At 54.0% G+C, this 24,710-nt stretch overlaps 1 protein-coding gene across 7 annotated transcripts; it reads left to right on the forward strand.

Moving 5' to 3' along the window:
• Window positions 1–1,119: 1,119 nt before the first annotated feature.
• Window positions 1,120–21,353, forward strand: HDAC6 (histone deacetylase 6). Of its 7 annotated transcripts, none has more exons than XM_045995651.1 (29): window positions 1,120–1,250; window positions 2,350–2,472; window positions 2,565–2,693; window positions 2,832–2,920; window positions 4,919–5,003; window positions 5,104–5,144; window positions 5,834–5,930; window positions 6,077–6,174; window positions 7,323–7,427; window positions 7,561–7,629; window positions 13,181–13,307; window positions 13,403–13,468; window positions 13,561–13,620; window positions 13,706–13,795; window positions 14,133–14,239; window positions 14,323–14,390; window positions 14,632–14,797; window positions 14,898–15,026; window positions 15,154–15,322; window positions 15,598–15,731; window positions 16,318–16,386; window positions 16,492–16,684; window positions 17,815–17,964; window positions 19,254–19,428; window positions 19,545–20,053; window positions 20,111–20,257; window positions 20,392–20,538; window positions 20,636–20,764; window positions 20,949–21,353. In XM_045995651.1, exons 2-29 carry the CDS (start codon window positions 2,380–2,382, stop codon window positions 21,015–21,017), a joined length of 3,510 nt encoding a protein of 1,169 aa, XP_045851607.1. In that variant the 5' UTR covers window positions 1,120–1,250; window positions 2,350–2,379; the 3' UTR covers window positions 21,018–21,353. The 7 variants fall into 7 exon arrangements, with proteins under 7 accessions (XP_045851607.1, XP_045851608.1, XP_045851605.1 ...); XM_045995652.1 differs by having other exon boundaries at window positions 20,138–20,257; XM_045995649.1 differs by lacking the exon at window positions 1,120–1,250 and adding an exon at window positions 1,564–1,582.
• The last annotated feature ends 3,357 nt before the right edge of the window (window positions 21,354–24,710 follow it).

Genomic DNA, 24,710 nt, shown 5'->3' on the forward strand with positions numbered 1-24,710 from the left:
ACAGAGACCATTATGTGGCCAGCAAAGCTTAAAATATTTACTATCTGGCCCTTTATAGACAAGTTTACTGACCTCTGCTCTTCAGGAATCTGTCTTACTATAAAGAAAAATGGTCCATGGGTCTTAAAGGGCTCCCTTCTCTATTACTCTGCAGGCATCACAACCCCCAGAATGTTCCTCAGCGTGTATCACATTTTCTTTGGAGCACATGGAGGCTTAAAAGTCTTAGGGCTTGATCCTCTTCCACTGGGACAAAAAACAAACAAACAAACAACAAAAAAAACCATGTTCTGGTAGGAAAAGAGTGGAAGGGAAGAGAAGGGTGGAACTGGAGTTTTCGAAAGGGACATAGGGCCAGGCTACTGGGCAGTGGGGCTGTCAATCTATTTGTTAGTCAGCGATGCTGAACCCCAGACCGCTTATCTCTTCAGCCCCAGCCTACAGCCCGGTAGGAAATGGTAAAGAATGAGAGAGGGAGATTAGGAAGGAAAACCGGCCTCGTGCGGGGCTGACATTTAGACATCGAGACAAGGCCTGTGAGGGAGTTGGAGGGGCACACGGGTACAACTCCCCCTACTTCCCAGGCACACGCTTTCTATTACAGTTTGGGGACAGAGGTTACCCAGTGGAGGGGGCTGGAGGGAGAACTGCCGTCCAAGTAGAACTCCCCTCTTTGAGTCTGCTCCAGCCCTGGGGACTATTATCACAATTTGCCTGATGAGGAAACCGAAGCACAGAGATGTTCAGTAACTTCCCTAAGGTCACATGGCTAAGTCGCATAGCCTCAGTTTCCTTATCTGCGAAGCACCCTTAATAATAGGAATAACAATAATAACAACAGCCGCAGAACTGTGGCTTACGACAATGCCTGTCACATATTACTTGCTATCATTACAATTACTTGCCAGGAAGACTCCTTCCATCCTACCCTCCATATCCCCGGCAGAATGGCAGCAGCTAACATTTAGAGAGTGCTTCCTGTGGGCCGTTTTAGTGCATACTAACTCAGAAAATCCTCACAGTATTTAACATCATCACCACTCCCATTTTGGCCACCACCAGCCATCCTCCAGAGTCAACCCCGCTCCGCGGCCCTGTCCCCAGCCCGCCCCGCGCTACGTCATCACAGCTCGCCGCGCGGGAAGCAGCCGGGAGGAGAGGAGACGCCCCTTCCTAATTCCTTCGCTTGCTTGCTTGCTCTCTTGAGTCCTCGTGCGGTACAACTGGCGCGGGTCCGGAGGACTCCTAAGGTGACTGGACAAGGACGGAAGGACAGCGGCGACGGCAGCCGCGACGACAGCGGTGGTGGTTGGGGGAGGGGCAAGTTTGAGACCGAACACCGCCTCAAGCCGCCGGCGCGCACTTTACGCACGCGCGGCACGGGCAGCGTAGCGCGTTGACGCGCTGACGTGCTGACTTGGCGTTTGTGAGCTCGCGGGAGGTGTGGCGTGCGCAAGGGGCGGGGCCCTGTGCCACGACACGCTGTGTGGGCGGGATCGGGGCGGGCAGTGGAGAGACCAGCCCAATGGAAAAGAGGGCCTCCAGCACCCGCCGTCCCGCAGATCGCCAGGAATTTGGCGGCGTGAGCCCGGGGCGGAGTTTGGGAAAAGGGGTGTGCCCCGCGAGTGGCGCTGAGGGGATTGGTCGGCGTCGGGGTGGGAAAGGGGTGGGGACTGGGGGGAGGCAGCCAGAAACTGGCTGAAGGGGTTTGGTGGAGCTTGAGGGTAGGGTTTGAGCAGGGGGTGGGATCTGGTGGAAGGAAAGGGGCAGTCCCCCGAGGAGCGGGGCCCGTTGAAACGTTAGGGGCGGGATCTGGCCATGTGGAAGGTGCAGGTCCAGCCCGATAAGGGGTGGAGTTAAGTGGATCGTTAAGGGTGGAGTCGGGGCTGGAGCTGGGTCTGGGTCTGGCTGAGTGAAAGGGTGGGTGATTATCCTGGGAGATTAGCTGGAAGGGGCAGATTTGTGAGGGGGTGAGTTCTTGGCGAGGCTTGGAGGAACGAGTCTGGGAATGGGACTTGGGGGAGCGGAAAGGGCGGTGATCAGCTAGAGGGGGCCGGGCCTATGACGGACTGAGCCCGGGGATTTATTGCTCCGTGAAAGGACAAGACTTTTCGAGGGGAAAGAATAGTGTTAAAGGGGTGGAGCCTAACGGGATGGGCGGGACCAGGTGGACTGGACACCCCAGTGAAAGGAGAGGGCCTTGAAAGGGGCGGAGTTTAGAAGGCGGTGGGGAGTAGGATATCAGAAAGGACGGAGACTCTGTAGGAGGCGGGGCCTGGGAAGGGTCCGGGGTGTGGGGTCCTCAGGGCACTCCAGCCGGTTCGTAGTCATCTCCACCCCACCCCCCAGAACCGCATCAGGGGTGAAGTCTCCCCGACCATGACCTCCACCGGCCAGGATACCACCACAACCAGGCAGCGAAGGAGTAGGCATAACCCCCATTCGCCCCCCCACGACTCCAGCGTCACGTCGGTGAGGCCCCAGACCTGCCCTGATCCGGAGAGGGGGGCGGGGAGGAGCAGTGAGCCATGCACTGGAATCTGACCCTTCTCTCTGTTTGGCAGAAGCGAGGTGTTAAGAAGGGTGCCTTACTCCACTCCAGTCCTAGTCTGGCAGAGGTAAAGAAGAAAGGCAGAATGAAGAAGCTCACCCAAGCCACAGAGCAAGACCTAATCGTGGGCCTGCAAGGGCTGGTGAGAGTGGCCTGGCCTCAATGGATTTAGCCTCCTGTGACAATGAAAACCCTGAGGTTTTCTCTCCTGGACAGTGGGGTGTGTTCCTTCTGACTTGGGCCCTGAATGGATCGGTGTCTCCCTTTTTTTCCCCTGCAGGATCTGAACCTTGAGGCCAAGACACTGTCTGGCACGGGCTTGGTGTTCGATGAGCAGCTAAATGAATTCCACTGCCTCTGGGATGACAGGTGAGGCTGCCTTCTCCAGGCTGTCCCCTGACCACAAAAATAAACCCATTTAGAGCCCGTTAGCAAGAATGAAGCCATTCTTCTGCTAGCCTAGAGACTGGAAGCAGATGGTTTCGAGAGGTGAGGTTTAGGCTTGAAAAGATTCTTTTCATTTGGCCAGCACTTACTGAATATGCACGGTGTTCTGGAAATTGGTGATACAGACGGGTCGGGCCAGACAGACAGAGTCCCTTCTCAAGGAGCCAATAAGTTGACTAGGAGAGCAAATCATCAAACAGCCAGCAGCAGTGGGAGGTGTTTAATGAAGAATGACCTCAGATCAGGGGATTCAAGACTGTTTGATAGAGGACCCTAGACTAGCATCCGGGGTTTGCAGAAGGTTTCCTTGAAGAAAGGACATTCATGCAGATGTGGAAGAATTATACCTCCCATTTGCTCACACATGTTGTAATCCATCAGCAAATCCTTTTGGCTCCATTTTGGAAAGGTATTCAGTACCTGACCTCTCCTCACTGCCTCCACTCCAACCACCATCACTCACCTAGTCTTAACGAGGCCTTTCCCTGGCCCCCCTGCCTCCACCCTCATCCCTCTGTCTGTCCTCCACACGGCAGCCAAAAAAATAGTAATAGGTGTAAGATGATGTTCTCTTCTTTTTCTTAAATTAGCTTCCAACTGAAATATAGTTGACATAGAGCATTCCATTAGTTATGGTTGTGTTCTCTTTCTCAGAATCCTTCAAGGGCACACCATTGCCCTCAAGGTAAAGTCCACATTCCTCATTCTGGCCTCTAAGGGTCCACGTGATCCGGTGGCACGGCACCTTGGTGACCTCATCAGCCAGTCACTCGCTTCACATCATTTCACCCACCCTGGTCCCCCTGCTGTTCTTCAGCCAGCTTGGGACTTTACCATGGCTGTTCCGCTTACTCGTTTCCACCTTCTCCCCTCGCAGTTAACATTCACATCTCAAGGAGACTTTCTCAGAGAGGGCTCTGGCCACTCCCCTTCCCCCACACCTGCTCTCTGAGACATTCCTAGTCCGTGTCATCATTTGCTTGTGACCACACTTGCATGTGTCTGTCCCCCGTCCCAACAGAAGGCTGGTGATGGCAAAAGACTTCATCACTGAGTACATGTCTACCATCTCCCAAGGACCTAGGGTCACCACAGTAGACAAACAGAACCCCTGCCTTCATGGACATTGCATTTTAGAAGGGGAAGACAGCCAGTGAGTGAAAAAGGGAATGACAGTGCGTTATAAATAGAGGTGCTGTGGAGAGACACCGACGCAGGAGGGAGAGTAGCAGAAAATGTGATGGAGGGGAGTTCAGTTTTAAATAGGATGGTCAGGGAAGGCCTCACGGATCTTTGAGCAGGGATTGGAAGGCGAGGGAGTGAGCCATGGAGACATCTGGGAGAAGAGTGTTCTAGGCAGGGCGAGGAGCCAGCTGAAAAGTACTCAGGTGGATGGAGGAACAGGGAGAGACCAGTGCAGGAGAAGCAGGGGGAGTGAGGGGAGAGCACTGGGAGGCAGGGTCTGAGAGGCATCAGGGCCGGTGGTTCCAGGCCTTCAGAGCATGTGGAGGACTTGGCCTTTGCCTCTGCTGGCGATGGGAGCCACAAGGAGGTTCTAAGTAGAGGAGGGATGTGATCTGATTTGGGTTTTAGCCACTGCCTGGCTGCTGCGTGGAGGAAGGGACCGTTGGGGGAGTGAGGGCAGAAGCAGGGAGGCCAGTGAGGAACTGAGGGCAGGATTGCAGGCAGGAGGTCCTGGTGGCAGCAGGGGGGGTGATAAGGAGAGGGGCAGGCTCTCGATGTATTGCAGGAACAGAGCCAAACAGGCACCGTGGTTGACCCCAAAGTCTCTGACATGACCAACTGTGGAAAGGTGGATGGGGAAGATGTGTAGGAGCAGAGGGGCCGCTCACCCATGTCTGTGTGTGTGTATGGGTGTGTGTGTGTGTGTGTGTGTGTCTGGATGTCCTGTCAACCCAGCTTCCCTGAAGGCCCTGAGCGGCTCCATGCCATCAAGGAACAGCTGATCCAGGAGGGCCTTCTGGACCGCTGCGTGTCCTTCCAGGTGAGTCCCCCAGCCGACACCCTGGGTGGGTGGGGGACAGGAGCTGCTGGAGCCTGGGTGTGGCCAGTGCCTGAGCCCTTTATTCCTTGTGTCTCTCCAGGCTCGTTTTGCTGAAAAGGAGGAGCTGATGTTGGTTCACAGGTGAAGGCTTCCAAGCCTTGTAGAGATGGGGAGGAGGCTGCCCTGAGCCAACCAGGGCAGGCCGGATTCTTTGGGAAGGGATGTCATGGGCCTTGTGGCCTTGGGCAAGTTGCTACGCCTCTGAATCTCAGCGTCCTCGCCTATCGCATGGGAGCTAGCAAACAGAAGTTCCTCGGGAGGGTTCGAGATGTGTTGGGTGCTTAGAATGGTGCCCGCCATGTCATCAGCCCTTGAGAGGCTACTGTTATGATAGTCCAGTGTGTAAACAGAGGGTGGGTGTGTGGACAGAGTACTCGGAGGTCCCCCAGTGGGGCTTCAGGAACCCAGAGTGAGGACCCCAGAGTGATGTGATTCAAGGAAAGCTAGCTTGGCAGAGGGCGATCTGGGCTGAGAAAGAGCGAGTCAGGTGAAGAGGAGAGCTGAGGGAAAGCACAGACAGCTACAGCAGTGTGGCCAACGGCCTGGGGGTAGGATTTATTGTGACAGCACGGGACAAGGGATATTACTCGAAATGAGGCTGGCTGGGAAGAAGCAGGGAACATGTTCTGTATCTCAGCTGTTCCCCACCACCACCAGATTGACAGTTGAGGGGGTCTGATTTGACCAGGGCTCAGACAGGGAAGAGACTGTGCCCTGACGCAGGCCCAGGAGGGAGGCAGGCCCTTGAATCTCCTCTCCTGTGTCCCCAGCCTAGAATACATCGATCTGATGGAGACGACCCAGTACATGAATGAGGGAGAGCTCCGCATCCTAGCAGACACCTATGACTCAGTTTACCTGCATCCGGTATGGATGAGAACTGTGAGAGCAGAAGGGTGGTGGCAATCCTGGGGTTTCCCATCCCCACGTGCACCGCATCCTGGGGAGGAGTAATGGAGTGGACAGGGCTGCTCTCTCCCTTACTCCCTCTCTGTCCCCCACTGTCTCTTCAGAACTCTTATACCTGTGCCTGTCTGGCCTCAGGCTCTGTCCTCAGGCTGGTGGATGCGGTCCTGGGGAATGAGATCCGGAATGGCATGGCCATCATCAGGTAGGACCTACTAGCATTTGCTTTTTTTTTTTTTTTTTTTGTATTAAAATTCCTACCTTCAAATGTAAAATATATTGGTATGTTCCCAGGGTCAAGAGTCAAAAGGTAAAAAAGGGAGCACCAAAAAAGTCTCCCACCCCATCCCCCAGAGCCCTGCCTCCTGTCCTGGAGGTTGTAATTGTAACCGCTGACTCACTCACGTGTGCTCCCAGAAACCTTCTGTGCCTATTCGTGGAGTAAATGCCCTATTTCATCGATGCTAAGATCCACATTGAGTCATCTTGAAATCCAGATTCATCCTACGAACAGTGGTGTCTTAGAATCATTTAGCAGCATTCTCTGATTTGTTGTTGACACGTGAAATCACTGTACCTCTTAGCATTGTTGGCATCCTGGAACTGGTGAATTGCGGAAGATACAGCCTCCCCCGCCCCTTTTTTTAGCCACACGTGGTAGTAGCAGTGAACACGTGCATTTTTCACGTCTACATCTTGTTAAGCTTTTCTCAAAGGTATGTGCTTATACCTTAGAACCTGTGTGGAATGCCACAGTGCGAATGCACAGGAAGTTAGCCAGCCCCCATTACTGGGCATTTTGGTCTCCCCTGCCCCAAGTCACTGGCCATTTCTAAAACCTGTCACAGTAAATACCATTATTCATTTAGAAACATTGTCATTTCACCCTTTTTGTTACACGGGCTGTGGGCTGAGTCTCAGGAACAGGACGGGTGTGAGGCTATATGTGTTGATAATTTTTACTTTATTTATTTGTTTTTTTAATTTCAATTCCAATTTAGTTAACCTACGGCATTCTGTTAGTTTCATGTGTATCACATAGTGACAAAAACGTGGAACACTTCACGAATTTGCATGTTGCCCTTCTGCGATTGTTCCAATCTTAGTGTATATGCTGCCAAAGTGAGCACTATCCATTGATAACTTCCATGAACATTACCAAATTTCCTTTGGGTAGAGAGCAGTAGACCAGGGGTGGAGGTCTGGGGGCCCCGTTACTCAGTTCCTGGCCGATTGGCAGACATCGGCATTGGGGACATTGGTGGTCTAGAATTGGAGAGCAGGGGAGAGTCCACCTCTGTAGAGGAGGACCCACCCCCCCCCCCAATCTGTGGCCTCCCGTATCCTGCCCAGGCCTCCCGGACACCATGCCCAGCATAGTCTTATGGATGGATATTGCATGTTCAACCATGTGGCCGTGGCTGCCCGCTACGCTCAAAAGAAGCACGCTGTTCAGAGGTCAGCAGCAAGCCGCAGGGCGGGGATGATGGGGGTGGCGCAGGGTAGGGTGTCCTAGCCTGGGCCCTTCCCCACCCCCAGGATGCGCCTTGACGCTCTTCTATAGTACCCCCCCCCTCCGTCCTCCTCACAGGGTCCTTATCGTGGACTGGGACGTGCACCATGGTCAAGGAACACAGTTTACCTTTGACCAGGACCCCAGGTATGCTCCAAGTGCCACCTTTGATGCTAGACTCCCAGCCACCCCTCACCCTTATGGGCCCAACCAGAAGGGGCCCGGGAAGGAAGGGAAGGCATTCAGATTCATTGGGCCCACCTCAGAACCAGGTTCTGTGCTGTTCCCTGCATGTCTGCATTGTCACTTAATTTTACTCCGGGACAGGGTCTCTGGGGTTCCCCATTTTACAGATGGGGGAACCAAGGCTTACAGCTCACAAGGTCACACAGAGAAGTGGGAGAGATGAGATAGGAGCCCCCAGGTACTTGGAGATCTTGTTCACCTGTTGACCTTGGAGCTGGAGTGAACTTCAAATGACTATTTTTCTGATTAGGACAATTGCAAAGTGTTTGTTTAAACAAAATTGGACAATACAGAAATGTCTAAAACAGTGAGTCTCCTGTAATTCCTGTCACCTCCAAATAACTTAATGATAGTTTAGGTTATATTCTGACAGAATCTGAATATTCAGTGTTATCAGTAACACACTGCCTAATCAGACAATCCTCTCTATGTTCTTCGGAAGCTTGCTTTTTCCATTTAACAGCACTTCGTGGACACCTCTCCACGTTAGTGCCTCTAAAAAACCACCAGGGTCCCACTATATGGCTGTACCTCTGGTCGTGTAGCCCTGGGACACTGATGGCGTTTTCTAGGTTTTGCTAGAACAGACAGTTCTATGGGGAAAATATATAATTTTATATATTTTATAATCTGTAGTTTAAAAATATGTAACTTTGCACTTCTGCGAGTACATATATAGGATGGCTTTCCAATAGTGGATTGCTGGGTCAGGGGGTCAACGTGCTTTATTATTTTTTTTATTTAAATTCAGTTAGCCAACATATAGTACATCGTTAGTTTTCGATATAATGTTCAACGAGTCATTAGTGGCATATACCAGGCTTCCTCCAGAAAAGTGGTACCAGCTTCCGCTTTCTGCAGGAAGTAATTGAGCAAGTCCTTGTCAGTAGGGACACTACTAGGTAGTTGTTTGATCCAGCCTTCTGTCAAACCGACTGCGTAGAATCCCCTTATTCCCCGTGGATCCTGAGTTCCCACGGCCCATTATTTCATCTGGGTTGGCTGTTCATTAGACACGGCTTTGTTATTTTCCAGCATTCAATGTTGCTGACAGATGTCTGCTTTGTATTCCTTTCTGAGTAATCTGTTTCCTTCTCCAAAGGTTTTAGTCTCTTCTTTCCATCCCTGGTGTTCTGAACTCTCACCCTGGCCCCTTCGTTCCGCTTAGCGGTGGTTAGATGTTTTACCTCTGAAGACTTGGGCCCTTCTTAAATCCCTGGACACATTCTTCCTTGATGATTTCTTCCACTGTATTCTACTGTACGTATTCTGCCTGGTCTCTTGTGTTTTATTCTCTCATGTTTTCTTCTCCCTTTTGCTCTGTGTCCTGGGGAATTTCCTCAGCTATACCTTGAAGACCTTCCATTGAATTATGTATTTAGACATTCTTTTCATCTCCAAAAGCACTTTATCCCTGTCTCTTTCTACACCCCCTCATTCCTCAACTTGTTTTTAGAGAGGATCATTAGAAGTGCTTCAAGTTTTCCTTGGTGTGGGATGCCTGGGTGGTTCAGTCATTAAGCATCTGCCTTTGGCTCAGGTCATGATCCCAGAGTCCTGGGATGGAGCCCCACATCTGGCTTCCTGCTCAGCAGGGAGCCTCCTTCTCCCTCTCCCTTTGCTGGCCACTCTGCCTATTTGTGCGCGCGCGCTCTCTTCTCTCTCTGCCTGTCAGATAAATAAGTAATAATAATAGTAACAAATTTTGATGTTTTCTTCGGTTTGCCTCAGCTGTCTAGCAGTTCTTGCTTGGCATTCATACCAAATACGGCGCCATTGCAGGTGGCTGTCTTGGGCCAGCTCTGCTGGGGCGCACAGGAGTCTGTTTTCTGAAAGATGTTTCTCTGGGGTGGGGGCAGGAAATGTCCACTGACAGGTCTCAACCTGTCATGTTGAGATGACATGCATTAGATGGGGTCCTGTCAAATGCCAGTTAAAAGGCAGGGGATCTCTTCTTGAGATGGTATCTCTCTCTCTCTCTCTCTCTCTCTCTTTTTTAACCCTCTACTTCACCAAACATTGGTCAGTTTTACCTATCTTCTTCAAATCTAGCTTTTGGCCTTTTTGGCCATCTCCACTCTTCTGGTGTTATTTTTTTAAAAAGATTTGTTTATTTATTTGGGGGCAGGAAGAGAGAGAGTGAGCGGGGTGGGAGGGTTGCTGAGAGAAACTCAAGCTCACTTTGTGCTCAGCGTGGAGCCGGACGCCGGACTCGATTCCATGACCCTGCGATTATGACCTGAGCCAAATGCAGGAGTTAGATGCTCAAATGACGGCAGTGCCCCTAGTGTTTATTTTTTTATACTTCATTTGTTTTGTTTTGTTTTGTTTTTCTGTTTATTAATCTCTCTCTCCTGTGTTATTTTGTCCATTTCTGGCTTCTTGAATATTCAGCTTCAACATTTATCACTCAAGTGGCCAGTCTAGTTTCATTTGGACCTCCCATCACTGCCATCCTTCTATAATATTTTGAAATTAATCCCAGATTACTGTATCATTTTTTTCTGTAAATATTCTTGAACATCTCTCTAAAACATAGAGGAAACATTTTAAACTTAAAAAAAGCATAACCAGGGGTGCCTGGGTGGCCCAGTGGGTGAAAGCCTCTGCCTTCAGCTCGGGTCATGATCCCAGGGTCCTGGGATCGAGCCCCACATCGGGCTCTCTGTTCCGCGGGAGCATGCTTCCACCTCTCTCTCTCTCTCTGCCTGCCTCTCTGCCTACTTGTGATCTCTGTCTGTCAAGTAAATAAACAAAATCTTTTAAAAAATAAAAATTTAAAAAGCATAACCAGGGGCGCCTGGGTGGCTCAGTGGGTTAAGCCTCTGCCTTCGGCTCAGGTCATGATCTCAGGGTCCTGGGATCGAGCCCCACATCGGGCTCTCTGCTCAGCAGGGAGCCTGCTTCCTCCTCATTCTCTCTGCCTGCCTCTCTGCCTACTTGTAATCTGTCTGTCAAATAAATAAATAAAATCTTTAAAAAAAAGAAACAAATAAAACTGTTAAAAAAAAAACATAACCATAGTATCGTCTCTAAGCAAATTAACAAGAATTCCCTAATGTCATGAATCATTCTTTTTCTTTTAATAAATGCATTGGAAGCTATCGCTGTGTTCTTTGGTGGATATGTTATTGACGATATGCACGGATATGAAGAATTATGAATATATATATTCTTTCTTATGGATAAGAATGTATAATTGGGGAAAAAAACCATTTATCCATGCCCTTCAATCTCCTAGCTCTCCTTCCCTGGGGCTCTTAACTCCATCAGCAGGGTCCTGGGTGGAGACATTGATCAGGCCTTAAAATACTACTACAAAGATGACAGAAACAGGTAAACCAAGGCTAAGTGGTAAAAAGAAACAAGGAAATCTAGTGAATGGGTCATTCAGTGAATTGGCCATTCAGAATCGATTTTGTGTGCATTTACCTGGATCTGCCCTTGATTTCTCAGAAGGGAAACCTCAGCTCATCTTGGGGACCCTCCCTCACCTGCTAAGCATGAGAGAGGGTCCCATGGGGCCCCTGGAGCCTCAAAGACTATTTCCCAGAGATTTGTTGAAGTTTCTAATTGCCTGACATCCTTTCCTTCATTCTCCATCTTTCTGGGATGATACATGTTTAAACTTTCTCTTACTGTCTTTTGATTGGGATTGTGGAGAACAAGGAGGTGAACCTGTACTATCAGTGCACCGTTCTTCCCCTGGAAATCAGTGGAACTTATTTTAAAACTTCATGCTGGGGCGCCTGGGCAGCTCAGTTAATTAAGCATCAGACTCTTGATTTCAGCTCAGGTCATGACCTCAGAGTCATGAGATAGAGCCCCGTGTCATGCTCCTCAGACTCTGGGCTGGGCTTGGAGCCTGCTTGGGACTCTCTCCCTCTTCCTCTGCCCTTCTCTTTCCCTCTCTCTCTAAAATAAAAATAAATAAATCTTTCAAACAAACAAAAATACCTCCAACCTTTGCTTTATAAACTTAGTTTCCTTTGGTGTTCTTCCACTGGCTCTGGTGACTCTCATGGGGTAGGCCTTCTTCAAGTATTTTCTTTATTCCTTTCTTCCCCTGATGGTCATCTTTCTGTTTTACTGTGCATTTCTCTTCCTCTACTGGTAAGTTAACTTACTAAAGAAGAAAAAAAAGGTTTAGAACCGATATTTATCAGAGTCAAAAGTAAACCCATCATCTCCCACCTACTCAAGACCAGAGCTTTCACATGGGTTCCAAGATGTTTTTCTTTGATTTTAAGAATCTTTCTATATCATTTGTATCAGATTTCACAACCACATTTTCAGCATTTATTCAAATGTCACTAAGTTGGTCTGGATTTATTGCTTACCACTACTTCTTGCATTTTCCTTAAAAAAAAAAAAAAGATAAAACTGCTGCCTTACAATTCTTTCTGGAACAAGATGGGAAGTGGATGAACAGATGGATGAATGGATGGTTGAGAGATTACTCATTTTGATTGCCTCCATCAAATATATTTGTTTATTTGTGAGAGAGACTGAGAGAGAGCGCATGCGTGCACATTCACAAGCAGGGGGAGCAGCAGGCAGAGGGAGAAGCAGGCTCTCCTCCTAAGTAAGGAGCACAATGTGGGACTCCATCTCAGGGATGGAGTCATAACCTGATGGGATCATAACCTGAACCCTAGGCAGATGCTTAACCGACTGAGCCACCCAGGCAACCCCCTGCTGAGCCTTCTTTCAGAACATGGACCTTCATGTCTTTCCAGCATCTGTTCCATCTATCTGTCCTCACTGCTCTGAGTACTCAGTTTCTCACCTAAAAATACAAGTAGTAGAGGTGCCTTGTAAGGTATTGGAGGGAAGGAACTGGCCCCTACTTCAGCTCAGCTACACACACAGAACCATGTTCCAGGCCCCCTTACCCCCCACCTTTGAGTCTCCCCACATCCTTCAGGGGAAGCACTAAGTTCTCCAGCCTGGTCTGCTGCTCTTTGCCACCTTAGCCAGATCCTGCCAGCTAAGAGCTGTGTGCCCCCTGGTGGGCCTCCAACATCACAGGATTCATCCTGCCACCATCACCTTGGTCGTGGAGGCACGGGGGCAGGCTGGTATGATTTTGAGCCCCCCACAGGGCCAGGGGCCCTTGGGGACTGGGATAGACAGATCCCATAGCTGTCAGGGTCTCAGAGCTGGCATGGAGGAGGGCAGGAGTGTTCTCTAAGGGAGGCATGCCAGTGAGAGAGCGGGTGAACGAGTGAAGGAAGTAATGGATAAATGGAAGAGTTCGTGAATGGGCAGGTACAGACGTTGGTGACTAAACGGAAGAATGAATGGATGCAGGAGATAAAGGGTTAATGGGGAAATTAATGAGAGAATGAACAAGTGGTTGAATAAATTGGGAGCTGTGGCTTAGGGCGCGTCTGGGATCATTGACTCTTAAACCCTCCCACACCTCTTTTTTTCTCCTCTTTCCCTCCAGCGTCCTCTATTTTTCCATCCACCGCTATGAGCAGGGTCGGTTCTGGCCCCACCTGAAGGCCTCTAACTGGTCCACCATAGGTTTTGGCCGAGGCCAGGGATATACCATCAATGTGCCTTGGAACCAGGTCAGTGTTGGCCTCCCCTTTGCCCCGGAAGTTAGGCCCACCCCTGCCCTTCAGCCAGAGGGCAGAACATCCCCATCGTGCCTCTCTGTCCACAGGTGGGGATGCGAGATGCCGACTACATTGCTGCTTTCCTGCACCTCCTTCTGCCAGTCGCCCTTGAGGTCCTGGGGGTCTGGGGTGTGTTGGGACAGGAGCGATGTTGAGGGTTGGGCCGTGAGGGCAAGTGGCCTCATGTAGTCCCTTTCCCCCTCAGTTCCAGCCCCAGCTGGTCCTGGTGGCCGCTGGATTTGATGCCCTCCAAGGGGACCCCAAGGTAAGGCAGGCTCCCTGGGGCGGTACGTGGGCAGGAGGGGGTTTGCACGGAGCCAGGCTGATCCTCCACGTCTGCCCCCTCCCAGGGTGAGATGGCCGCCACTCCGGCAGGGTTTGCTCAGCTAACCCACCTACTCATGAGTCTGGCAGGAGGCAAGCTGATCCTGTCTCTGGAGGTGAGTGACTCACGTTGTGTCTCAGCCCATGGATCCAGGAGGACGTTAGAACAAAGCTCTCAGGTCAGGCAGGAGTTCCTGTCCCAGCATTTCTACTCACTAGCTGGACAACCTCCTCCAAGTCACTGAACTTCCTCATGCCCCTGCTTCCCTTGGGTAAAACAGTCGCCACAATCATGGCGATGGCCTTGTAGCACTGCTCAGTGACCGAAACGGAAGTCCCCCTTCAAATTCCTCATTGCTTGATATGTAGTCGGCACTATTAGTATTAGTATTACTGTTCTTCCCTGGTAATGCCTGGTTCTGCCCTGACCACCCCCTCACACTCCTTTCCCAGGGTGGCTACAACCTCCGTTCCCTGGCTGAGGGCGTCAGCGCCTCCCTCCACACCCTTCTGGGAGACCCTTGCCCCATACTGGAGTGTCCTGGTGCCCCCTGCCCAAGGTGAGCCCTGGTGGAGGAGGAGAGAAGTGGGACCCCTGCTGCCCCGCGCGATTTGGTCACATTTCCCCTCCCCTGCCCTCTAGTGCCCAGACGTCCCTGTCCTGTGCTCTGGAAGCCCTGGAGCCCTTCTGGGAGGTCCTTGTAAGATCAGGTAGGAGGCAGGGAGAGGGCCAGGTGGGGAGTCAAGCATGGAATGAACCCTTGGGAGAGACTCTTCCAGACCCTCCTCAGACTTTCCTGGGCCCCCCTTGGTGGGGAAGGTCAGGCCCTCTCTCTCACACTAGACCCTGGTTTCACGCCTCCCGCCCCCTTCACGTTGGGGTAAACGGAGTTCCAGAGTATTCCAGGGATCCAAGGTGGGGAAATAGGGTGAATGTGGCCTCCCCTTTCAGCTGAGACCCTGGAGGAGGACTTTCTGGAGGAAGAGAACGTGGAGAAGGAAGAAGAGGGACCGTGGCAGCCCCCGGCGCTCGCAATCCCGACGTGGCCCGTGCTACAGGCTCGCACGGGGCTGGTCTATGACCAGCGGATGATGGGTCACTACAACTTGTGGGACAAGTATGCAGTCAGAGGGCCATCGGCTAAGTGGACAGGGAGATCCCTCCCCCTTCCTCAAGCACTAAGCCCTGCCTCTGGTTCCTGCCCCCTCCTTCCCCAGCCACCACCCAGAGATGCCTCAGCGAGTCTTTAGGATCATGCGCCGTTTGGAAGAACTCGGCCTTGCGGGGCGCTGCCTTACGTTGCCCACGCGTCCCGCCACAGACGCAGAACTGCTCACCTGCCACAGGTCAGACTCCCCCCCCCCCCCCCAACTCTTGTGCTTGGGGTGGGATGGGGCCTCAGGGCACACCTGCCACCACCCCCCCGGGGAGGGCTTGGAAGCACCTGACCCTGTGCCCCACCTGTGCCTCCAGTGCTGAGTACGTAGGTCGACTGCGGGCCACAGCGAAGATGAAAACCCGGGAGCTGCACCGCGAGGGCTCCAACTTCGACTCCATTTACATCTGCCCCGGCACCTTTGCCTGTGCGCAGCTGGCCGCTGGCGCCGCCTGCAGCCTGGTGGAGGCCGTGCTGGCCGGAGAGGTACCTCCCCCGTGGGGGTGGGGCAACACTCTGGGGAAGTTGGGGGGCGGAGAGGGGGGCTCTGGGAGGGCAGGGCTGGGCTTGAGGGGCCTGAGGAGGAGGACCCCTGCTCCCGGGAGGCCTTGCTTACTGGCCAGTGCTGTGGGAGGATGGGGGATGGGGGCCCCAGCAGCGGGGGTGGGGGGGGGCAGTGGCAGGGACGGAAGAAGAGAATAAAGGGGAGAGAAAGCCGTGAGGGCAGGTGGTCTAGTCTTTGCTTCCTGCTCCTCCCCCAGGTTTTGAATGGCGCTGCTGTGGTGCGGCCCCCAGGACACCATGCTGAGCGGGATGCAGCATGTGGTTTTTGCTTTTTCAACTCTGTGGCTGTGGCTGCTCGCCATGCCCAAGCCATCAGTGGGCATGCGCTGCGGTGAGAGCTCCCTGGGCCACCCCCTCCACCACTACCAGCCCAGTGCTTACTCAGCAGGCCCCTTGGGGCAGCCCCCTCAGGACTTACCCAGAAACACCGAAGAGTAGAGTTGCCCAGCACTTCCCCAGAAGAGGACCCAGGATCTAGCCCTGAAGTGCTTACCCAGATAGCACCCCCAGATTATGGCACCAGGCAGTTATAAATCAACATCTGGGGTCCCCTGCTCCTCCATTTCTGGCCTCCGACGGCTGTTGTGACAGAATTCAGGGTCCAGGGCCTCAATGCTTCCTTCAGAAGACCCAGTATCTGGCTCCCCACATTTACCCATGGGGGAACTGGCTTGGAGCTTGGTCTGGCTTGGAGCACTTGCTTGGGCCCACAGTGAAGACCTCAGGCCCCCGGCTCTGGCTTTCACCTTTCCTCTGATAGGCCCCACCAACCTGGCACCCACTGCTTTCCCCAGGGACCCAGAGTTTTGCCACCAGCAGTAAATGCCCCCGCAGACAGTCCCCAGGGCTCCAGGCCCTGCCCTCCTCCCGGGTGGGCCGGTGTCCCAGGTTACTGAGGAGCCATTCCCTCCCCCCAGGATCCTCATAGTGGACTGGGACGTCCATCACGGTAATGGCACTCAGCACATATTTGAGGAAGACCCGAGGTGAGGAGCTGGGGCAGGGGGTGGGGTGTGGTCCAGGAAGGGGGAGCAGCCATGCCTCAGGGGTGCTGGGGGCCACTAACCGGCCGCGGTCCCCCTTCCCGGCAGCGTGCTGTACATCTCTCTGCACCGCTATGATCACGGCACCTTCTTCCCCATGGGGGATGAGGGTGCCAGCTGCCAGACGGGCCGGGCTGCGGGCACTGGCTTCACTGTCAACGTGGCGTGGAATGGGCCCCGCGTGGGCGACGCCGACTACCTGGCTGCTTGGCATCGTCTGGTGCTCCCTGTTGCCTACGAGGTACAGTACAGGCTATACATGGCAGTGCGTGGGTGACCGCGGGCCCGCACGTGTCCCATGGCTTGGTGATGGCTGTGGGGGGGTTGTGATTCAGCGATTGCCTCGGCCCGCTCCCACCTCTGCAGAGCGGCTCTCCGTGCCTGCCCTCTCTGTGCGCAACCGTCAGGGACTTCCGGGCACGGGGGAGGCAGCCCCGCGTGCCTGCCGGCTCTGTGGAATGGCGTGTGCCAGGCGGGGAGGAGTTGGAGTACGTGTGTGAGGCCACACACATGCCTCTTGGCTGCTGCCGTTTCTCTCTCTGACGGCTGGGGCACCGTCTGTCACTACACATTGCTCTCTCAGCAGCAGCTGGTATGTGGCTCTGTGCGTGTGGGAGGGTGTGCGTGACAGGCCTCTCTCTGGCCGTCTGCTGTGGCTGTGTGTGTGTGTCTGTGTTGGGTAGTGACCCGTCTGTCCTTGCCTGACTGTGTGGGGGCCTAGAGGTGACTGCCTTCACTGTGTGCACTGTGTGTGTGTGTGAGAGAGAGACTGTTGTGACTTGGGTAATGGCACGTGTAGGGTTGTGTCTTTGCAGGGGTCGCTGTGGCTTACTGTCCCCTCCGTGACATACTATTTTGTGCGTGTGTGATTAGCATGAGGTCAGTTCAGTCTGTATGGGGCTGTGTGATCCTATATGGAGACGCGACCACTTTCTGTGTGGCACTTGCATTGTCACCTTCTGCGATGGAAGTGTGCACGCGTCTCCCTTCGGCACTGTTTATATAAATGCACGTGTGTCCCATGTCACCGGCTCCTGACATCTAAGTCTCTACGTTGCCCATCTCTGCCTCATGTCCCCATCTGTCCATTTCTAAAAATGTCTCCATGTTTCTGTGTCACATCTCTAAGTCTTTGCTCGGTGTGTTTGCGTCTCTGTTGATCTGTCTCAGTGTCTCTGTGTGTCTGCGACCCTGAGTCTATCCTGTCTCCTTGTCCTCCCCTTGCTGTCTTCATGGCTCTAGTCTTGTGCCCCCTGGCCTACAGGTGTCCAGCTCTCTGACTTGCATCTGTGTGTGTCTGGGGTACCTTCACGTGCTGGCTCCCCAGGCCTCCACGCTCACGCCCATGTGTCTCTTCTCTCCCTGCCTCAGTTTAACCCGGAACTTGTGCTGGTCTCAGCTGGCTTTGACGCCGCACGGGGCGACCCGCTGGGGGGCTGCCAGGTGTCGCCCGAGGGCTATGCCCACCTCACCCACCTGCTGATGGGCCTTGCCAACGGCCGCATCATCTTAATCCTTGAGGTAACCTGCTCAGTTCCTCTTCCTATGGTGGGGGGGTGGTTTGGAAGGCTTGAAGTCCTGCCCTCTCGGCTGGCTGGAGGAGACACTCGGGGCAATTTCCTAAACTCAGCTTTACGTGTCCCCGCCTGGGACTGTTGGCACATACCGGGCATTTATCCTAACACCAGCTTAACAGCTTTCCCTGAGTGCTGAGTACATGCCATTCGCTCTTCCCAGCGTGTCGTGTGTGTTATGAGTTCACTTACTTGACAAAGCAGCCTGCTAAGGTAGAGTCTGCTGGCCTTGGCATTCTCCTCTCTCAAGAGCAGAGAAACTGTAGAGCACGGCGAGCTGTAGTGACTTGCCCAAGGTCACACACTCAGTAATGGCAGAGCCGGGGCTTGAGCCCAAGCAGCCCGACTCTGGTGTCTTTAAGTTTTTTCCACTACCTGAACCACCTCTAGCAAGCTCCCCAGACAAAGCAAACTCATGGACCTCTTGGAAGTCACTCAGTGCCCCTGCCCCCCCCCCCGTGCCTCAGTTTCCTCATCTGTAAGAGGGGACTGGCTATGCATGGAGCAGTACCTGGCATATGGTAGGCACTGTCTCAGTAGTTTCTTATCGTCGTGAGTCATCGCACACGGCTCGAACCCTCTCAGCCACCTTATGTGCTGCTGTTTTCACGCCTGAGCAGATAAGGCCAGTTGCCAGCAGAGATTAATTGGCTGCTCTCAGATCCCACAGTGGTCCCGGAGCTGCTTGTGGGAGGCCAGGGCGGTGGTGGAGAACATGAACTCTTGCATCCCACAGCCCGGCTCCCAAGCCCAGCACTGCCTCCTGTCAGCCGTTAGGGCCTCAGGCGCATGATCTAACCACTCAGAGCCTTGGTTTCTTTATCTGTAGAAAGAGCAGAGACTGGGGTTCCTAAAAATTGTGAGACAAGGAGGTCCTCCTGCGGATAGAGCACATGTGGTTGTGAAGACGAAGAGAGTCGACACACGTGAAATGCTCACAACAGGGTCTGGCGCACAGCAAGGGCTCCACGCATGCCTGCTGTTACTCACGTCACCCTCAGTGTTAACTGTAATTGTGGTAGTTATTCCCTTGCACTTGACCTCCTCATTTCTCTCCCTCAACGGCCACCCCACACGGTGGGTGCTGCCCATCTGACAGGTGGCACTTCTCGTCACTTGTCCTCATCCACTAGACTTGCAGGTCCACGAAGGGGGATTGGGAGGCAAAACATCTTGCCTCCCAAATTCCATGAGGACCCCCCATCATACCTTTTCCTCCCCTTTTTCTTAACAAAGGGTGGCTATAACCTGACATCCATCTCGGAGTCCATGGCTGCCTGCACCCGTTCCCTCCTTGGGGACCCGCCACCACTGTTAACCCTGTCGCGGCCCCCACTCTCAGGGGCCCTGGCCTCCATCACTGAGACCACCCACATCCATCGCAGATACTGGCGCAGCTTGCGGGTCATGAGTGAGCAGGCGTGGGCGATGGGGTGGGGGTTACTGGGGGGCTTGGGAGAGGGCAGGGATCAGAGGCAGGATGGGGGAGAACACCCGCACTCAAGGATCTCCCTCCCATGGTTCCAGAGGTTGAAGACAAGGAGGGACCCTCCAGTTCTAAGTCGATCACCAAGAAGGTGACCCAGCCAGCCAACCGTGGGTCAGGTATGGGGATGACCGCACCAGACGGGAACATTCCGGATACAGACGCAGGGAAGCCTACCTCAGCATCACCCGTGGCAGTGCCCACTACAGACCAAGCTAGGTCAGAGAGCACTGTAGTGGAGTTCAGCCAGGACCAAACCTCAGAGGCTCCCAACGGGGAAGACACCGCGGACCAGACCCCCTCAGAGGCAGCCACAGGAGAGGCTGCGGTGGACCAGACTCCTCCAGAGGCAGCCACAGAAGAAGCCACATTGGACCAGACCCCCTCAGAGGAAGCTGTGGAGGGAACTGAGATGATCCAAACCCCTCCAGCCTTATGTACTGACAACCAGACTCCTCCAGCCTCCCCTGCGCAGGGAGCGACAACCCAAATATCCCCCAGTAAGCTGACGGAGAATCTCAGGACCTTGGACCTAAACAGCGAGGCTCAGGTAAGACCCACCACACCCAGGTAGAGGGGAAGAAGGGGCAAAAACCTGGCCTCTCAGATGTGTCTCTTACCCCCACGCATCCAGGAGGCAGCAGACTCTCAGATCCCGGAAGACGAGAGGCTGCTAGGAGAGGCAGCAGGAGGTCAGGACAGGGATGCTTCTGGGCTGACTCAGAGCTTTGGGGAGCATGCTGACGCTGACCAGGTGAGCTCAGGGCTCAGGGAGAAGACCGTGGCGTCCTCCTCTTGCCCGTACGTGCCTCCAGGTAGGAGCATGTGGTGTAGAGACACATAACAGGGAGATGGAGTTCCTAGCTGACTCAGTGTCACCCACTTCAGGTTGTGCTTTATGCCGTGACACCGCTGTCCTGGTGTCCCCATTTGGTGGCAGTACGTCCTGTCCCTGAATCGGGCCTGGACGTGACCCAGCCTTGTCGGGACTGTGGAACCCTCCAGGAGAACTGGGTGTGTCTGTCTTGCTATCAGGTAGGCAGCAGCGGAAGGGGGTGGGGCAGAGTTCAGCCCAGAAGCTGACCGCTGGCAGCTGCTGACCTCCCACCCAACACTCCATCTCCAACCTCAGGTCTACTGTGGCCGTTACGTCAGTGCCCATATGCTCCAACACCATGAAGTCTCAGGACACCCGCTGGTCCTCAGCTACGTCGACCTGTCTACCTGGTGTTACAACTGTGAGGCCTATGTCCACCACCAGGTGGGTCCTGGGCGGCCCCGAGAATGCATGCGCACACACGCCCTCACACACGCACCTTTGGGCCGGGGTAAGGGGCGATCAGAGATCCCAGAAGAAGGGTTGTCAAGGCCTGGTGTGGGAGAGCCCCCGGGCTGAGGAACAGGGGTCCTCACTCTCTCTAAGTCACCCCCTCTCGCGTCCTCAGGCTCTCCTGGATGTAAAGAACGCTGCTCACCAGAACAAGTTTGGGGAGCACATACCTCACTCACTCTAAATGTCAGAATGTGCTCCCCTTCTCCATCTTCTGAGGACCTGGATGAGGGGCAGTGTTACTCCATCCCATCCTGAAGATACTTTTCACCTCCCCAAGGGTGCCAATTTCAGCATAAATACTTGTAAGAGGACTGTGATGATCAGTTGTAAATCTCCCTCTGCCCACTGCCTGTTTGAGGGACTCCATCTACTCTGCCCTGGAAGGAAAGGGGGAGGCAGTTCAGTGGTCCCAAGATGGGGCTGATATCACGAAGCTGATACTTTGGAGGGAGGGGAATCAACTGACAATATATGGCAGAGTTCCATTTGTAATAAAGGACAAGCTGTTACAAAACCTGGAGAGAGCCTTTTGATCTTTTTTTTTTAAGATTTTATTTATTTGACAGGCAGAGATCACAAGTAGGCAGAGAGGCAGGCGCAGAGAGAGGGAGAAGCAGGCTCCCCGCTGAGCAGAGTGTTGGATGCCGGGCTCAATCCCAGGACCCTGGGATCATGACCTGAGCCAAAGGCAGAGGCTTTAACCCACTGAGCCACCCAGGCACCCAAAGAGCCTTTTGATCTTAAGTGGGTGAAGAAACCCACACTCCTGGCCAACCCCTGGTCTGATGAGTAATGAAAGAATGAGGACATGGGTCTCTATCAGGTCAACCCCTGCCCATCCAGTGGCCAGAAAACTGACTGGCAGTCGGGCAGGCAGCTTGACCGGCTCGACTAGATTAAATGGTGGAATTCTGGAACAAATGAGTGCTTGCCTTAGAAATAGCCTCACAGCTAGTCCCGGCTATACCCTGGGCCAAGAAGGCAAGACAGCTATCAGGAAGTAGGCCCCCCCCCCCAGGCCTCAGTCTCCCTGTCTGTCTGTTTGTCCTGATTCGGGTGTGCATGGTCTAGGTTTCACATACTTAGATTTGGTTGGTCATGGGGAACCTCCTGGGGGAAGGAGTGCCTATCATTGACCAGGGGTGAGGAACTGGAGGAGAGTTTGGGCGTTTTACTTCTCTCATATAATGAGAATTTCTTTGGCAACTCAGAACAGTTTAGGCTGAGGTCGCTTAGACTTTTTTTCATGGTCACCTTATGAACCCGAGATACCCACCAGAGCGCTGCCCCAGTCAAGAAGAGGAAGGGGCCGTGGCTACCTCAATCATGACTCTTTTAAGGAGCATTCTGGATGCCACCCCCCCACCCTAAAGGTAGCCTTCCATCTCATTGGTCAGACCTGTATCACATGGCTGCCATAGCTGCAAGGGAGTCTGGGAAATATTTGCACTTGACACCCATCCACCTCAAATCAGGTTTCTACGGCCCTGACACCATAACCCTCCCATGCAACTCCCTCCCTCCAGAAATAGGCATAAACCTCTCCCCCAAACTACTTTCCAAAAAGCCTGCTTAAGGCAGCCCAGGCTCCACTTGAGGCCCCCATGAAACCTATGCCAAAGTCTGGCACTCAGGTCAAAACTGCTACACCCTCCGCACGCCAAAAACACGTAATCACCTCCCGGATGGGGGCAAGGTAAGGGAGAGGTGCAGCAGGGGGTACACAGGGAGGTCCGTGTACCCCAAGACTACCTCCTTTGCGCCCTGTTGCAGGTTACTGGCGGGGGCAGGACCCCGCACCCACCCCTGGGGAAGGGGGGCGTGCCCGCTGAGGGGTCTGGGAGCGCCGTTGCGCATGCGTTCTCCCTCTCCCCTCCCGCGCCCCCCCCCCCCCCCCCCCGCCTCCTGCCTCCCCCTAGCGGGTTGGGGCGGAGTGGGAGCATCTCCTCCTCTGTCAGTCCTGTCACAGCTGCGGTGGGTTCGGGTCGCGCGCTCCCGCCTTTCCCAGGACCGAGGTGAGCCAGGCCGCCGGGCTTCCAGCCCCCCGTCCCGAGCGGGGAGGCCTTTCCGCAGTGGGCTGTGCGGGAGCTACGGAGGTGGGCTTTGAAGGGGGCCCTTCCCCTACCTCCTCGCATTCTCAGGGGCCAGTACCTAACCCCAGCCCCTAGCTCGGGAAGCAGGGGCTGCGGGCCCGAGTCTCGGGGTTGGGGCGCCCCGGCACCCTAGAAAGAACCGGGTGAGCTGGGCCGGCGGGAGCACAGAGGGGACGGGTTTAGGGGAAAACCTGTGGGTTCCCCCCAGCCGCACCTCCCCGGGTTGAATCAAGGGAAGCGTGGCCCGGCGCGGGTGTCCGCTCGTAGGGTCTCACGTTCTGGCGCCTGCCTCCCCTCAACGCGCACCCCTGGATCCTGGGCGAATCCGGGGGCCGGGTGGCTCCAGGAAGGGATTACGGGGCCTCAAGGGCCCTACGGGGACGTTCATAGCTCCTAGGCCACAATAAGTGACTCGGTGTCACTAGGGGAGGGCGAGACCCCCGCTGCCGTCGGTGGGGTCCCCGGCGGGCCGTTTGACTTCCGGCGGGTAAATGGCCACCGCTACCTCGCTTGCTAAGGCCTCGCTGTTCCGTGCCGACACCGTGGCCTGGGTGGGGGATGGCTCAGCCTCTCCTGGGTGGTGGGAAGAGTCGCAGGGCCGTCAGGCAGCTCCATTCCTGTGGCGCCTTACCGCTCCCGAAGCCCTTTGCTAAGGGGGCAGAGTCCGTCTTAGGTGTCCCCGGCCTCGGGCGCGAGCAGCCAAGAATTCCCAGTGGCCCGAACCCCAAACTCGAGAGTTAGTCTTCACCCCTCCCCACCCCCACCCCGCAGCGCCTTTGACTCTCAGAGCAAATCCTGGCAGTTAGTTCCACCTTAGACTCTGACCTCTCCATCGACGGCCTTGGACCACAGCAGCGGCCTCCTTGCTGCTTCCGCCCTCGCCCTAGCCTCTCCGTCTGTCCTTGCAGCTAAATCTTCTCCCTTTCTGTTCCCGAAGCATTCGAGGATCCCCCCCCAGCTCTGTCCTCAGTTTACCTCTCTTCACCATGGCCCCCCTTCTTTCTAAGCCAGAGCATCTAATAACTACTGCCAGGAGTCTCTTTGGGCTGAGGACCTTACAGCTGGACCCCCATCTGGGACGTTCCCCACCCCCCCAACCCTGACCTCCAGCTCCCAAATTCAACAGAACCCCCCAGGGATGCCTTGAACCCACCATCTGTCCCCCAAACTGCCATTCTTCCCGGGGTTTCCAGAAAGACTCAGGGTCCCACCCATTATGATGCATTTCGTGAGGCCACACAGAACCAAGACCAGGATGTGTATTGAATAAGTTTAATGGTAATTTGCTATTAATAGCTAGCACTAATTGAGCACCTGCTGTGTGCCCATCCTCTCCTACCTGCATGATAATTTACTTGCTTATTTTGTTGATTGTCTCCTTCTCACTTCCTGAATCTAATCCTCCCAAGGGCAGGGATTTCAGTCTATTTTGTTCTCTGCCTCTTCCCCACCCCCACACCTCCCACCTTCCTTCCCCACACCCATCACAATGCCCGGCGTGCCGGAAGACGCTGGAAATAATGCATGAAAATTAAATAATAATAAAGAGGCCTAACGTGAACCGAGCACCTCCGGCCTTTTATCACCTGTTATTACAGGATATTTTGCTGATTTATCTTTGTTGTTGTCTGTCTTCCTGACCACCTTGTCACGTTCCTGGGGGCAGGGGCTTGCTAACTATTTTAACTATTTTCCCCAGTTGTTTGTCCTCCCCACACAGTGGGTTCTCAATAGCCGCATGCTGAATATGTAAGAAAGACTAAATTCTAATGTTAATGGCC

This window comes from Meles meles, chromosome X, assembly GCF_922984935.1.
Source record: "Meles meles chromosome X, mMelMel3.1 paternal haplotype, whole genome shotgun sequence".
Classification (NCBI taxonomy): domain Eukaryota; kingdom Metazoa; phylum Chordata; class Mammalia; order Carnivora; family Mustelidae; genus Meles; species Meles meles.